The sequence below is a fragment of the Mixophyes fleayi genome, chromosome 7 (assembly GCF_038048845.1).
Source record: "Mixophyes fleayi isolate aMixFle1 chromosome 7, aMixFle1.hap1, whole genome shotgun sequence".
Lineage (NCBI taxonomy): Eukaryota > Metazoa > Chordata > Amphibia > Anura > Limnodynastidae > Mixophyes > Mixophyes fleayi.
This window is the reverse complement of record NC_134408.1, coordinates 87,087,627-87,103,742: the sequence shown is the minus strand read 5'-3', so window position 1 is coordinate 87,103,742 and position 16,116 is coordinate 87,087,627. Positions and strand designations below refer to the sequence as shown.

The 16,116-nt window shown below is 36.7% G+C and overlaps 1 protein-coding gene across 2 annotated transcripts in view; it reads right to left on the bottom strand.

Moving 5' to 3' along the window:
* The window catches only part of LOC142097853 (voltage-gated delayed rectifier potassium channel KCNH8-like), a 512,774-nt gene extending 497,644 nt beyond the window's left edge, over positions 1-15,130 (bottom strand). For both annotated transcript variants that reach the window (XM_075180059.1, XM_075180060.1), the window contains exon 1: positions 14,662-15,130. In XM_075180059.1, coding sequence (XP_075036160.1) covers positions 14,662-14,737 — 76 coding nt within the window. In that variant the 5' untranslated portion in view covers positions 14,738-15,130. The remainder of the gene's footprint in view (positions 1-14,661) is intronic.
* Between the last annotated feature and the right edge of the window lie 986 nt (positions 15,131-16,116).

Below are 16,116 nucleotides of genomic sequence, written 5' to 3'. Positions count from 1 at the left end.
GCTTCCCCAACATGGTTGACTATGTCACAAAATGTACTGGCAGTCATTAAAAATGAAAAAATAAATTTCATCCATCAATAACAAAAAATAGAGGTTGATAGCTATAATATTCTATCATAAAACTTCAATAATACATAGTATTACACCAATAGTTTGGAGATTTTTTAGGGTGGTAACACGCTATCTTCTAGTCAATGGGTTCACTGTTCCTCTAGATGATGTTAGCACTTCCAATTGTTTAATTTTTGTAAAACTTTTTTGATACAGCATATTAATGTCATTAAAATATACTAGTATTTCAGTAAAACATATTTTCAAGAGTAAGTAAGCAATTCCTCAACAGGCCAGAACGTGCCCTGTCTTCATGCCTATCCTGGGTGTTTTCATCAGCTCTATGTGACCTAAGTTGGTAGGTGTCAGGGGCGCACGCAGGATTGTTAGGGGGGTATCCCCCCCCCCGACCCCAAAAAAAAAAAAACACGAGAGAGAGCTGCTGCGCATGCGCCCGCACAATACAGCACCGCCGCGGACAGTCTTCACTACAAAATTATTTTTATTTTTCATTTTATGTTTATTTTGTGGGTTTTAGCAGATACAAGTCTTCTCTTGGGTAGTTTTATTCATCATGGATATCACATCATTTCAGTTAGATACACTGAAATACTGTTTGAGGCTGATATGGAAAAAATGTCATATGTTAGGATATCCCAAGGTGCATGTAAAACCCACTATTTAGCAGAGTGTTTCTAAGTAATGTCAAATAAAACCAAATAAACTGGATGGCTCCACTATATTCCATTAGATATTGTGTCATGTGGGTTAGATGTTTCCTGTGATATCCCCAGGGATATCAGTTTAATGCATACACTCCTGTTAATAGCCTCTGTGCCAGAATCCCACTTCAAAAGACTAGTGTCTCATCTCCATTTAGATTATAGAGAATAAAATCCAAACAGCTTTATGGCTCATTGGATCGAGGCTGCAGTCGTATCAAGCAGTACAATGAGATATTCTTAATGTGGCTGTATCTAGTGGCTAACTGTATTACCTCTTGTACTTTCAACTATTATGCAGAGGATGAGGTAATAATTACCAGATAGGCTGGGTACATTTTGTTGTAAGATTTATTGCTGAGCATCAAGCGTTAAATATATTTCTGCTATACAACATTGCATTATGGGACTGTGTATGATTGCTGCACTCATTGACACACTGGTGTAATCACAATCCATCTGTACATCTGCGATGGCAGGAGCACATCATATTGAACAGGCTTCATAACTCACAGACTAAACAAATGTACATACACTATGTGCTAAGCACGACTGTAGATATCTGAGGCAAGCAACAGGTAGAGCAGAATCCTAGAAGCATAGTTTATGTGAGCAGAGAAACTGTGAGAAGATTTTTTAAAAAATATCAACTCTGCCCTGCCTGGATTACTAAGGATTGAATCAGAAAAGCTCTAGTACAGTTTTATGTTTTTATAACATTTATAGCTAATATTAGAACTAGTTAAACCCTTAAAATAATGAAATGTGTACAAGTGAATAAAATCATTTGAGAAAGTGCAGTCATGACATTTAAGCCCACTGTGTATGTGCAAGCAAAAGAAAATACTCCCAAACAAACAATATATAAATCACTAAGTGTCAGCACATACATAAATAGGGAAATTGTGTGTACAATATAGCTATATTGGGATAAGCCCACCTCTCAACATCAAGACATCTCCTGTAAGTGAGTCCCTTGCAAGCTTACCTACAAGTATATCACAGGGTGTCACAATTAAAACCTCCCTGACTCTCCATATGCAGCACTTAGAAGGGGTGGGGTCCGACTACCAAAAAGCAAATTAGACTCAGTGAAACCACGGTGTGCTCCTTTAAAACTGCAGCCAAGACAATTAAGATTGTAATATTATAGCTGTCTGACTCTTCTGTTTTCTTACATTTCTGATAGCAAAGTGTTAAATCTTATTGTGCTTTTATGAGACTCCCCACATATTACCACCATAGCACACTATGGCCCATATCCTGTAGCTGCCAACATTTTAAAATAAATGCCAACGGGTTCACGTTACTGTATCATGCACTGCCAAGTCTAAATGGACCTTGGTGTACTACAGCTGCTGTCATGGAATGTTTACTAAGCTTAATAATATTGTTTTGCTTTTTTTTGGAATTTTAAACACTTAATAGATATATCAACGTATTCATTCTATTAAATAATAATAGACACTAATAATTGCTTTCAGTGTACAGGATAATTCCCACTATCTATTATTAATGTATGGGCCATGTAACTCAAAATTTATTAACTCTGAACATTTAAAACACCAAAAAGTAAGATTATAACTATGTTCAGTGAATATGAAATGCACTAAGGTACAGCTTGTGTGTAGAGTGATACCATGTACCCAGCCAACAGCAAAATATTGCTGCAAGTTATTATCATATGTTGCGATTTGTGGCTTGTGTTTGTCTATTAGAGACATTCCACCCATAGTGTTATCTAGCAGATATAATAAGTGTTAGAATATTTTTATACAATGTATAACATTTTTAGCAAGATCAGACACACACAAACCAGGGGCAACAAGGAAAAATAGAGAGGGGCTAAGAGGTGTAAATGTTTTAAAATAAATTCTAGGAATAATAAAGCATATGGATGGGCTCCCAAGGACAGCTGCAAAGATATTAATCATAGTGTAGAATAGGAAATTGGATTTTATACCTTTGTGCCAATTAAACCAGGCTACCAAAAAGAAAAGATCAATCCGATTTAGCTGTCTCAAATTCTTGTGGATTGTAGCCAACGAATGGGAATTGTCCAAATTTAAAAACACATACTGCAATGAAATGAGAGGTCAGGGGATATTGCACTGATAAATAGTGCCACAATTAGGTGACAGGCATTTCTCCAAACATTTTGGTCCACTTCAAATGTCTACCAGACATACATTATATTTCCCAGCACCCCACGCTGCATGAGGAATCATAGCTTGTGAATCCTTGAGAAATATATAAATGTACAATCAGAACACTTCTTTACATACAGTAGTGTCACATACTCCTGTTTGGGATTCTGAGCCCACAGTTACAAAATTAGAGTAGTGCTTGGATAGTAATCCGTGCACAGGCAACTGATGGCAAAGCTTTCAATGAAAATACATTCTGTAACATAAGGCCCTTCAGGCAGAGTATACTGTCTGGAAATCAGAAACAGAACAAAAACCCTGAGGTGGTCAACACATCCCATAAACAAAGACATTTAGCTTGAATCAACCAAATGTAATTTGACCTGGCCTCATGTAAGGGATATTGCAGGGCTGCCCAACAAGATAACAAGGGGAAATGTGCACATTTAAGGCATTTCACAACCTAAGGGATAACTTACATGTATTGTTAGTAGTGCAAGTAAGAGAATAAGCAATCCCATACAAATTACTGAGGGAAATAGGCTAAGCTGACAATGACTTGATGCCATGTTACCAAATATCCAGTTTGATAATATTAGTACATGCCAAGAGCCCCCAACCCCCTAACAGTTGGAATAGGTACATTATGGGTCTGCTTCATGTTCAAACACAACATGCCTGTAACTTGCATTCATAAAAGCGCCCGTATTCAGATCCAAGCAGATCTCATGATATGCTTCCATATGAATATGGGTGTAAGTACGCTATGCCGAAAATGTTACATGTTAACAGAAAGAGCAGAGTGTAGTATAAACACAAGTGTATGTGCAATATAAGGTCACATCAGAACGCATACAAAACAATGTATATTGTAAAATAAACTCTAACCAGTGCAATCATAAATAAAAATATTGATGGTTTTAAAAAAAATTAAATACATAAATTAGGATGTTCTTTACAATACATACAATGGATTTTATGGTCTATATTAGTTGCATACACATGTTCTGTGCTATCTAGTGGTATGCATACGTGTACTTTTCCAAATAAAGACTATGCTGTGCACGTAATCAGTGCACCTACAGCCAGTAAAATAGTATAACTACACTCCTAAGGTCACAGAGTCTAACTATTGGATATATTTTTATTTACATCTAATACTAAAGGCACTAGATTAGCTAAATCTCAGATCCAAACAAGGAAGCTTTTAAGATGGAGGCATATCACTGTGATATTATACCAAATAATTCCCCTAAGCGTGCTAGCTCAAATAGAAGAAAAAAAATGAAATTGGACTACAAGGAGCTGGAAGTGGCCAAAGAGATCGGCCTGTACTACAAGCCGTACTAGACAGGTATCATCTTCAGTTGGAACAAAGGAAAGGAATGTTGACCACATGCCACATTATTAAGGGATGATGCAGACACAATAAACATGAATTAAGAGATATATGAGTCAAAGTCAAGGATAATGAAAAGCAATCATCCTGCAAGAACTTTGTGGGAATATTGAAAAGATGGAGCTTGGTGTCCTGCTATGATGTTTACAATGGCTGGCAAACAGCTGGGAATAGAATTGGGATGACTTTCATTCTGAACTGAAAGAGTGCATGATTTTCCCTTACATAAAAGCCTTATCTGCAGCCCAGTCACCCTTTAATCACTTGCAAAATGCTGGTGTCTTAAGGATTATTAAACCATATGAAAACTTTCTTGCTTGCTCATAGTTTAGAGCACAGTAATGTCCAGCACAACTAAAATGCTACATGAAACCACATGGTATGCCTGTTTATTCTGTCTAGTGCAAGCTATTTAGATGAATACTCCCAACTTTGCAAATAGATTTGGTAGATATATTTCTGAATACCTGTGTTAAGGCTTTTATTTTACATTGGATAAATTATCCCCTCATTAAGTACCATCTTGGAGTACAATGAAGACTAAAGAAAAATACAAGAAACCTATATGATCAAGTCAGAACTGTTTTCAAGGAACAGTGATCCCCTTTCTTAAAACATGCTCCTTTGAGAACTCTAAAGAGTTATGATATTTTGTTAACAATATGCAATTTTGATGGAGGTGTTGGTGGGAAATGATGATCCTTTACCATTTGGCACCACACATGTGCACTTAATCACTGAGCTGCGTGCTATAGAAAGACCCTGTAATGTGCCACTTATGTTACTTGGTGTAAATCTTTCTAAAATGTTTGCCATGTTTTTGTCATGTTTTTATTATATGAATGTTGTATTGTGTTTAACTTTCTCATAGTTTTACAACTTTTTTTGATTCTTTCCTTTTGTTTTTCTCTAACTTACTGCCAGTTCATAATTTTCTAAAATGTACTCCAGTTACATTTTGTTAATTTAGCTGCAATTTAAAATTGGTAAAAGTCACACATCAGTCAAGCTGGTTTCAATTGGAGGTCAAAGTTGTACTTCTGCTCTTGACTTTAACTTTAATTCACTACTCTCACTCATTCATGGTGGCCCGCTCACTGAACTATGCTTCTGATGCACTGGTCTATAGATAGCACCACTTACACTAGATCACTTCATTCGGAATCACTGAAACTGTAAATGGCTGCACTTTGTCAGTCCTTTTACTGAACTTTAAGAGAGGGCAAATAGTGGAAGGATATAGTGTTGGTCTTAATTTACAGTTAAGTCAGGGGTACAATATTTAAACACATAAAGACATTATTTCTCATTCTCTGTTGCTCTGTTAGAGCCTCTGTGTATTTCTTATTGCCCCAGAGCACTGTATAATTATGCCAAACAACAACTGCTCAAGGGCACTATACTTAACCTAAAAATGGGCACTATACTTAACCTAAAAAATCTCAAATCTCTTTCTATGAGTTCTATTAGCTCTTTTTTCTTACAATGACTAATTCTGCCTTTCAATTTCCTCATATAGATTGGTTCAACTTCTATGCCCTGAATCCTTAATAGCCTGTGCATTTTCTCCTCGGTGACACCCGTCTCCTTCCTCAACTCAAATCCTCCCACCTGATCCCTCTCCTTCAGCTTATATGTCACTGAAGATATGTGCCAAAAACTTTCTGGGAGCCATGTGGCATTAAATGTATTGCGGGACCGATCATCCAGAACCACACATATGCATGCACATGCTCTCACACACATACATTACACAGCACGACTTACATACATTGCAAATCCACCTGATATTTTATATCTCTATACTTTTACAGTGACCTCTGTTGGGCCTTAAACACCTCATTTGTTTTTGTCAGCAATATATGCTAACAACTATTTCCTCCTAATATATTCACACAGATTACAATAGGCAAAAAAATGCATCTTGATGAGCATAGTGCCTATCAGGGTCACCTGGATAAAGTGAAGTGAAAATGTGAATCTTTTAGTGTATCTACAAAATTATTGGTTAAATTCCCAAAACCCGTCTTCATTGCATGGAGGTCTAGACAACGTAACATTGTATGAATGCATTTAGCCAAATAAGCAGTAGGTTTGTCAGCATACAGATAATAAAGTGGTTTTGCCCAATATAGTGCATTTTCAGCTTTGTCCTGCACATACGTAATATATTTTTCGAATCCTGGATAATGTATGATGAAGTAACTGTGGGAGTTTTTATAGTGTTTTTGCAGGTAAGATAATTTTTTTTTTTGTTTCTGTTGCGGTCTCAGCTGTTTGCGTCAAGATTCAATCTTAATAAGCTCACCTGGGATTTCCGCTTTATGTGCTGCCCAGATGATACGGCAGGCAAGTCCTCATAAATATCATCAACAAAATTTTCCTCTAGCTCGTTTTGTAAGTAGGAAATAAATGTTAGATTTGAAAGCAGTTAATCATTTAATCTCCAACTATTCAGAATTCTGATTCATGTCTTTGCAATGCTGTCATTTACCAGAGCCAATTCAGCATTGCATTGTTATCAATCTCTATAGTTTCATGTTCATGGACCCTTTTTTTAAATTGCTATTTTGCAGTATAATAATGGAGGAGTAGGTCTATGGTACTTGGAGTTTCAGTTAGTTCTGACCATGGGAATAGAGCACAGCCTGCCTTTCTTAAAGAGAACTCTTACTAATCTTTGATGTCATACAGAATATTTCTAATTCACACACTAGATCCACCACTACACTCAAGTTCCTATAGTTAGGATTTTCTTGGTAATGCTGACAACCATGTACTTGAAGTCAGCCATGGATTCTCACTATATTTTATTACAAAATTTCTGTAAGAGATTCCCAAATCAGCTGGGAATGCTTAATCTTAGCGTTTGCAAGGACACCTGTGAAAACTGAATAGTGCAGGTTTCTCAAGTCTATGGGCTCTTATAGCTCTTTCCATGCATTTTTATTATGGGAGTCAGTCATTCTGACATTCTATGTAAGATCTATTCACTAGCAAGACAAAAAACACTAGAATATGATGGTTTATGTGCCCCTGGTATGGTGACTATCTGGGACCACTATTAAAGCTAACTAGCTTGGTATCCTCTCCCAACTATACATGCACTCTACCAGAGTTAGAAATGTAATTCTCAATATTAATCCAAGTCAATCAGGACAGAACAGATGACCAAAATCACTGTGGAATTTCATGTAAATCGTATTTTTTGGTGAAACAAGCTATTTCGCAGAGGTGGGATACAAACATTTATGTGCACTTTTGATTTTCACAGAATTCAACAGAATTCATATTCTATTAATAGAGCTTGGACAATGTCAATAAATTAGTTCTGCTGTGTGGTGGAGCTGGTGTACTAGTAACACTAATTATGCCATACTGTACCAGGTTCAAGAACAGGACTGTGCTGAAATAGAAGACGTTGGAGCCCTACCAGAGCAGTGTTTGTTTGATACAGGCTCCTGTGCGGAACATAGTACTGAATTGGAATATAATATGGGAAAGAGCAAATTTACATTTTGCATTTAGACTCGTTTAGGCAATACTCCTCAATGTACTATTGCTTGGGTTAAATTGCATAGAACTCCACCATTATCAGACTCCAAACCTGATGCAATTTTTTTTATCCAGATTCTGCTTTCTTGTACTGTTTAATAGGTTAGACAAAACGGACACTTAATGAAAAAAATAAAGTCATTATAGCAAGTCCAAGCTTTTATTGTATAAAAGAGAATTTTCAACAGCCAAATGAAATGTTTCAAGCAGCTTTATACCTAGCTATGCATTTTTTCCCAGATCAATGTTTTGGTTGTGCAACTTTGCAAACAATAAGTGAGCACCATTCTTGTTTTTGCCTGCATGCCCACAGGTGATTTAAACACACATACACCTGATGCCATTAGCCAGTATTTCACTGTTTTCCCCCAGCTCTATGGCAGCATTTTGTACATAGAGAAACTGAACCATTTGCTAACAAATACAAAGTGAATTCTGTAACTTTTGTTTTGAGAATGTGGCTTTTTACTTACCCTTAAAGGCTGGCTTATTTTTGCATATAGTATGCCTAGCAGTATACAGGAGAGAGCTGGCAGTGATGCCAATTTCCATCTGGGCTGCTCACAATTTTACAGATGATGGCTGGCACTGAGATGTCTTACATGTCATCTGTGTGTTCACTGTATATAGCACATATGCAGCCCTTTACTGGATAGCACAAACCTAGGACAATCATATAACAATTCACTTTTAGGCTTTAGGAAAGGATATTGTTACAACCAAGACTGCTATGTAGGAGAATACATCTTCCAAATGACCATGTCTAGCTACCTCTGCATTCATTTCCATAAGAGCCTAGCATTGTAATAATATCTATAAGTGATGCTATATTACCATAGGCCTCTCTTGCCTGTCCAAATGTTTAGAGCCATCCTCTGAATGTCACTGGTGCTGCACCTAGAATTCATTAACATTACCAAGCATGCCTTAGCTTTATAATGCTAACACACACAAAAGAAACAACAATATTACTACAGCTTTCACCAGTCATACACTACCCATTTTTACCATTGCTCTGGCAGCAAGGAGATCTTCTGGCTTTAATGAAGCTCACGATATTGAATAATCCTCTGCAAACTAGGTGGATTTAATTAACATGTCTAATTTTGCCATCTGTCCTCCCCCTACTAATTATGGTTGCAAAGACTTAATTTTTCACAATCATGTCAGTTTAAAGCTTGCTACTGTGATTTGATAAATGAATAGGGTTTGATACTAGGAGATGATTTCAAGACTACACTACTTGCTGCATAGCATAAGGAGGTAGTAACTACTTTTTCAAGACAGATACTGCTTCTGAGCCACAATGCAGTACTTAAAAAAAGGATGAAATTTGTTTTTGATATGAATGCAAACTAGGTAAATAATACTATTCATTTTCCCTTTCTGGAAGGCTATTTAAATGAAAAAATTAGAGAGTATTGTTCAATATATGAATAAAATATATAAAGGTCACATTGCAAGCTTTCAATCATCCTTTATTCAGCCTATGAAGAAAAGGACCTTCCTTATCAGTAGGTATATATACTGCAGTGTGCTTACATAACCCATGCCCTGAAGCCCTCACATGCTTCTCAGACAAGCTTGAATCTCAAAGCCTAATTGGCAGTAGCATACAGTAGCTATTGGTAGAATATACAGTATACCAATGTCCAAAACTGTCTGTATGTACTGGATGTGTGTGTTTCTGGAGAACAGATTTCTAAAACTACATCCTCTCCTGTATATCTCCAGAGAACCCACACAGTGGAGAACTACAAAGGATAACAGCCTACAGCATATGTACAATTCTCCAGGCACAAGACTAGAAATGGAAATTGTTCATAAGCTGTATACATAATCCCCTGTCAGAGATTTAGACATTGCATGCATGCAAAAAAAGACATGAATATAAACGTATAATCAACATTAGGTTTGTGATACACAGCATGATATTCCTGTAGAAAGAGAAGAGACATTGGATACATACATAACCATAAACACATATAATTTCTGCTTCTTCATAAGATACAGAATATTAAGTTCATTACAATAGGATGATAAACAAACTCTTAGCATAAGGCATCCTTACTTTCAATGCACAGATGGCAAAATAATAAATATGTACATTGGTTACAATATATACATTTGGGGGTAAATGTATGAAAGTCCGATTTCTGCAAGTCGCCAGAAATCGGCGACTTTGCAGCTAAAATTTTAAGCAGCGATGGCTTGTAAAGGCAAACTTGCCTTTACAAGCCATCGCCGCTTTAAATTTTAGCTGCAAAGTCGCCGATTTCCGGCGACTTGCAGAAATCGGACTTTCATACATTTACCCCTTGGTGTTGAAATCATACAAAACACATATGTGCCTGTTTTATTTAACAATCATGCAGGGGTACAGTTAGGAAAATGAGAGTTGTAGTTCAACAAGTGGGGGAGTACATAATAATGCCACCTTATGTACTAAGCTGCCCTCTGAGGTTACTATTAGTAGTAGTAGTAGTTGCATTAAGTATTTTTAAGTATTCAATATTATTATTATTATTGTTAGTAGTAGTAGTAGTAGTAGTAGTAGTAGTAGTAGTAGTAGTAAGTAAAAGGGCTTTATAACAATTACACAGATTTGGAGACACAATAGAAATGAGGACAAAGCTCAAAAGTGCTTGCTGGAACTTATAGTTCTACAACAGCTACAAAACCATGAGTTACCTACTTCTTCTAAAGATAGTGGATCTGTAAAAAGAAAATTTAAAAGAAGTCTTATGAAAAATCAACCTGTACTTAAGAAAAGCAAGTCTAAGCATTAAAAAGTGATCTCTCTTAAAATTTTGTTAGAAATTGAATAGTTAAGTCTAAGCATTAAAAAGTGATCTCTCTTGCCATGTTGTTGGAAATTAAAGAGTTACAAGTTAGGTTAATTTAAAGGATGACTCCACCCAACACTAAAAATATAGCTGTTTACTGCCTCTCTCAGTTTGCTGGATCTACCAGAGTCCCAATGGCTCCAACACTGTACTCCACTCTTCTCTTCCATCTCAGTCTATTTGAAGCCAGCCAAATGGGTGTTGATGTCTCTTTTCTGATAATTTCTCCTTGCAAACAGGCTGGAGAGTAAGAGGAGAGTGGAATGCAGTGTCGGACTGTAAGAGTGAGTGCCTGGCGATGAGACAAACAGAGCATGGAAACTAAGTAAAGTTTTTTACTTAGTTTTTATTAACCGAACTCCACCCAAAGTCATTTTTTTTATTTTGCTTTGGGTGGAGTAAAATAAAAAAACTAATGTAGGAACAAATTACTTTCTTTCCTAGAGTACCAATAAGAAGTTTTCCTTACTGCATGAGAACAGAGTTTTCTACCAGGAAATTGGTAATATGTCTCCTCAGTGATTGGCTGAATTTTCTGCAAGGGTTAATTGCTCCCACCCTCACCAACAAGTGCTGTATGCAAACACATTTGCATAGGATATCCAGGCAAATCAAGCATTACCAAAGGAATGTCAATCGTAAAGACCACTTTAACCCTTCCACTGCCTGACATACCCATCATATATCATAGACAGATGTGTTTTATTGTTGCTTCCCCCATTGTTTCAACATTAGGATACTAGACACAATGCTATATTAATCTAGATTGTACGTAGCTTAAAAGAACACACTTTAGTGTGTGTAAACATTTACCATCACAACATGTGCCAGTATTTACTATCACAGCATTTATCATCACAGCATTTACCAGTATTTACCATCAAAACATTTACTAGTATTTACTATCACAGCATTTACCATCACGACATTTACCAGCATTCACCAGTATTTACTATCACAACATTTACCAGTATTGTATTTACATCACAGCATTCATCAGTATTTATCATCACAGCATTTACCAGAATTGTATTTACCATCACAGAATTCACCAGTATTGCATTTACTATCACAGCATTTACCAGTATTGTATTTACCATCACAGCATTTACCAGTATTTCTTTACCATCACAGCATTCACCAGTATTTACTATCACAGCATTCACCAGTATTTACTATCACAGCATTCACCAGTATTTACTATCACAGCATTTACCAGTATTGTATTTACCATCACAGCATTCACCAGTATTTACTATCACAGCATTTACCAGTATTGTATTTACCATCACAGCATTCACCAGTATTTACTATCACAGCATTCACCAGTATTTACTATCACAGCATTTACCAGTATTGTATTTACCATCACAGCATTTACCAGTATTTATTTACCATCACAGCATTCACCAGTATTTACTATGACAGCATTCACCAGTATTTACTATCACAGCATTTACCAGCAGTTACCACCACAGCATTTACCAGCATTTACTATCACAACATTTACCAGTATTTACCATGAGAGCATTTACAAGCATTTCCGATTACAAATGGGTACATGAGAAACCCTGCTCTATAGCAGGATTGGTCAACTTCTCTTCAATCAGCTGTATAGCAGTAGAACTTCCAGTAGATCCATTTCAACAAAGTCTGTTGAACCTTAGGATCTCTAAGTCTTTCAAAAGGTTTCTCAGAATCTGCCTAGGGTCCTTTTTCCGCATTATGTATTTACTGACCTGAGTCCTACATATAACACACGTTTAATTGCACAAAAGACACACATGGCATATCAATATATCTCTGTGTTAATGTAACATAATTGTTACAGTGGATAGATGTTTAACAATAATAAATCTGTTTGTGCATGCGTTTTCTTGCCGGTTTGTTTGTGTGTTTCTTATGCAAAAACATCAGCCCATGTTTATAAATCATTTCTCTGTATAACAGACAGCTACTTTTGCATTTTAATTAATTTTTCCTCTAGCTGTGTTTAATTTAAACTTGAGGCTTTACACATGAAAAAATATCCAAGATTTCTCATTTATTTGTTTAACTATTACTGCAGGCAATCTTGTCCCAATCATTTTGGTTAATGTAAGAGCAAAGGAATGTGTCCAACTCAACATACTATTCATTTGTAAAAAAAAACACAATACAAGACCCAATTGTGCCAACTTGCAGACACTGATACATTTAGATTGCCACCTTTGGGCTGCAGGAATCTATAGTATTGTCACTCTGTGTTGTGGATAGGGTTGTGCTCCTTTCATATAAAACAACACATAAGGAGTCATTTGAATACAGAACACATATGAAACCATTTGGATATCTTAGCTAGATAAAATAAACAAACTTAGTTTTTCATATGATTTCCATACAGTTCAGCTTCCTGGAGATTGATGTTTATTCAGGATATCTCAGGATACGTTGCTGATTTTCTTATGTAATATGCCTCATGTACTTGAGCTTAGAGATGCACAGTCCTGCACTTGTTTTTTTTAAGGCTTGTGGTTACTTATTTGTTGAAATAAAACAGCTTGTTGTCTACAGCGTTGTAAGATACCGCTGCTCACTCTGTATAAACCGCCGGGCAGACATTGTAACGTGTCGGAATATGAGTTTACTCTGTCCATGGTGCTGACTGTGACAGCTCCAAAACACACAAAACCCAAGAACAAGGGATAAGAAATGTCAAATAACAGAATCCACACTTTTTTCACACTCCTTGCTTGACATAGATATGCATGTTAGAATCGCAATCTGCCTGCATTATCTATTTATTTCCTATTACATTGAATGTAATTACATTTTCAAGCTACACATACATCATTGCCTTACTAATTGCATTGTGGAACATGCTAACCAGCTGGATATTGAGGGGTTACTGAAGTGGTTTGAGCTAAGAAGAAGCAGAATAGTTTAATAGTCTGCACTTTCATAGCAGCTAAATTGTAAATGTAACCACCCTTGGGCAAAAAAACAATACGGATCACCAGACACAAACGATGAATTGTGTTCAAGCATTAGTTTATTCTAAGACAGAACTGTTGAGTTGCATTGCAGGAAGAAATGTATAAGATGATCGGGTTGTTTTAATGCCAAAGGAGCCATATCTTGATCTATCAATTATTCCGAACAAGCCATTTCCCTCCTGTTTGTTTTCTTCTATCTATTAATAAGAAGCATATCAATTTATTCTCGACATAGACTTAGTGCAAATTAATCATCATTTAACGCATTGGATACCAGTAAAGTATTAGATGTAGTCTCTTGGAACAACATATATAGAAACATCTATTAAATTATAGCAATACACAATTTTTATATATACTGTGGTCTGAAACATGAATTACTGCCTTACATCTTCCTTGTATCCCAGCATGCTCTTAGAATCCTCGGGTTTGTGTAAATATTTAATCGCAACGTTGAGCACACCAGCGGCACCCTGTATGGGTTAAACTGTCATCTACCTTATTTTAATAATGCAATATTGCATGCACTTCAGGGGATTGGGTTTCTACTAAATACCAAAGATAAGAAAATTTACAACAGTGTACTACAATAAAACGTTCTAACAAAGATATAGGTCGTGAAGATCCCAATAGCATTAAAATATGCTCTCTACCAGCAACGAAAGGGTGTAATTATGTCATTATTAAGCAAGAAACGATTACTTGAAACCCTGGCACCAAATAAACTTCAGATCCATAAGCAGAAAGAGCTCTACCTTTGTTCTTTCCCTAGCTGTAATTAAACAAAGACCAGACACCCTAGGTTGGATGCACAAACGTGCCTTGCACGCTTTAACTAACTATACACAACAAGCACACTAAATTGCAATAGCTGATCCATGCGTGGACCTAACAGAGCACTCATTGGAACAGGCATGGGGAACGGGTGACATTATTATATTGTGGAGTGCATTTAATATCACTTACGGGTTCCGTCGAATCTAGTAGCTATAGTATCCAAGAAAGTATTCTGCGGGGCCAGCAGCCCTTTCATCACAGGCATCTTCTCAACTAATCCATGCACGCCTGGGTGGACAGTGTGTGGGGAAGATGGGTGTGCAAGAGGGCACTAGTGTGTTTTGAGAAGTCAGGAATCGGTCCTGATCAGCCCCCACAACCTGATCTCCGCTGACGAAAAGACATCCACTTGTCAAGCATGGCTCTTCCTTCACAATGCAATTTAACTGCAGGCTCACAAAGGGATGGGTTAGGGGTGGGAACTGGCAAAAGTTCAGTCCAAGTTAGGTCTAACCCAAGAGATGCAGGACAATGCCACAGATCTAATGATGGAAGATGCTGCTGCACTTGGTGTGTCTCTCCAGTCCTTTGGTGCTGATTATGGCTGTGGATGAAAGAGCTTCCCTTCCCTTGTGTGCACGCATTCTCTTATTTTCTTGTTCTCTGGCGGTCTGGCAGATGTACGATCACGTGGGTTCCTAGGGAGGAGGAGGAGGAGGAGGGAGCCTGAAGAGGCAGCTCCCAGGTAACAGCCTGTCTGAGAGCTGGATGGATGGGCAGGGATCGAGTTGCGGCAACTCACCAACTTGGATCCAGCACAAACATATGTGTGTGTGTGTTGTGTGTGTGTTGTGTGTGTGTGTGTGTGTGTGTGTGTGTGTGTGTGTGTGTGTGTAATAAAAAAATACTTACATACTTTATAATTCAATCTTGATTTTATTCCACAGAATGGTGTTCAAGTTGTTCTTTTAATGTGTCAATAAATTGTATATGTTTTCTAATTAGAGTGATTAATACCTGTGCATTTATTTTAGATCAGCTATAATGCAGTTTACTGTATTCTATTTGATGCTGGGGGAGTATGTTTATGAATGCACAAAGTGTTATATACAGTTTTATCTGCGAAAGGTGTTATATAGAGTTATATTCTAACACAAGTAAAGGTGTTTTGCTATATAAATTCTTTGGAAGTACATGGAGCCTTAATACCTAGGTATTACATTAACAAGCAGCAACATATATCTTATGTTAATATTGTCCATTAATATGCATACTTGTAAAATTACACCCAGCTATTCCCACAGGTAGCTTACAGTGAATTCATTTGTTTAAAAAAAGCTGACATGAAGCCATTGTCATTTGAGTTTTCCATTAATGTTTGTCTAAATGAGAATTGAAGAAAATTGTTTTTTTACATAGTATTTGTTTCTTCTGCAGTTCAAATGTTTAAAATCAAACAAGTTAAATGTGGGCTGATTCATCTGAAAATTGAAACCTGGATTCTCTTCCTCTCCATGATTATGCTTCTCATTTCAAAGGAACACTTTAAAGAACATTAAACTAATACCATAAAATACTAACATATGCTCACCAACCATCAACCTTCATTGTGAATCAGCCCTCTGCCAGGAGACACTTGCTGTC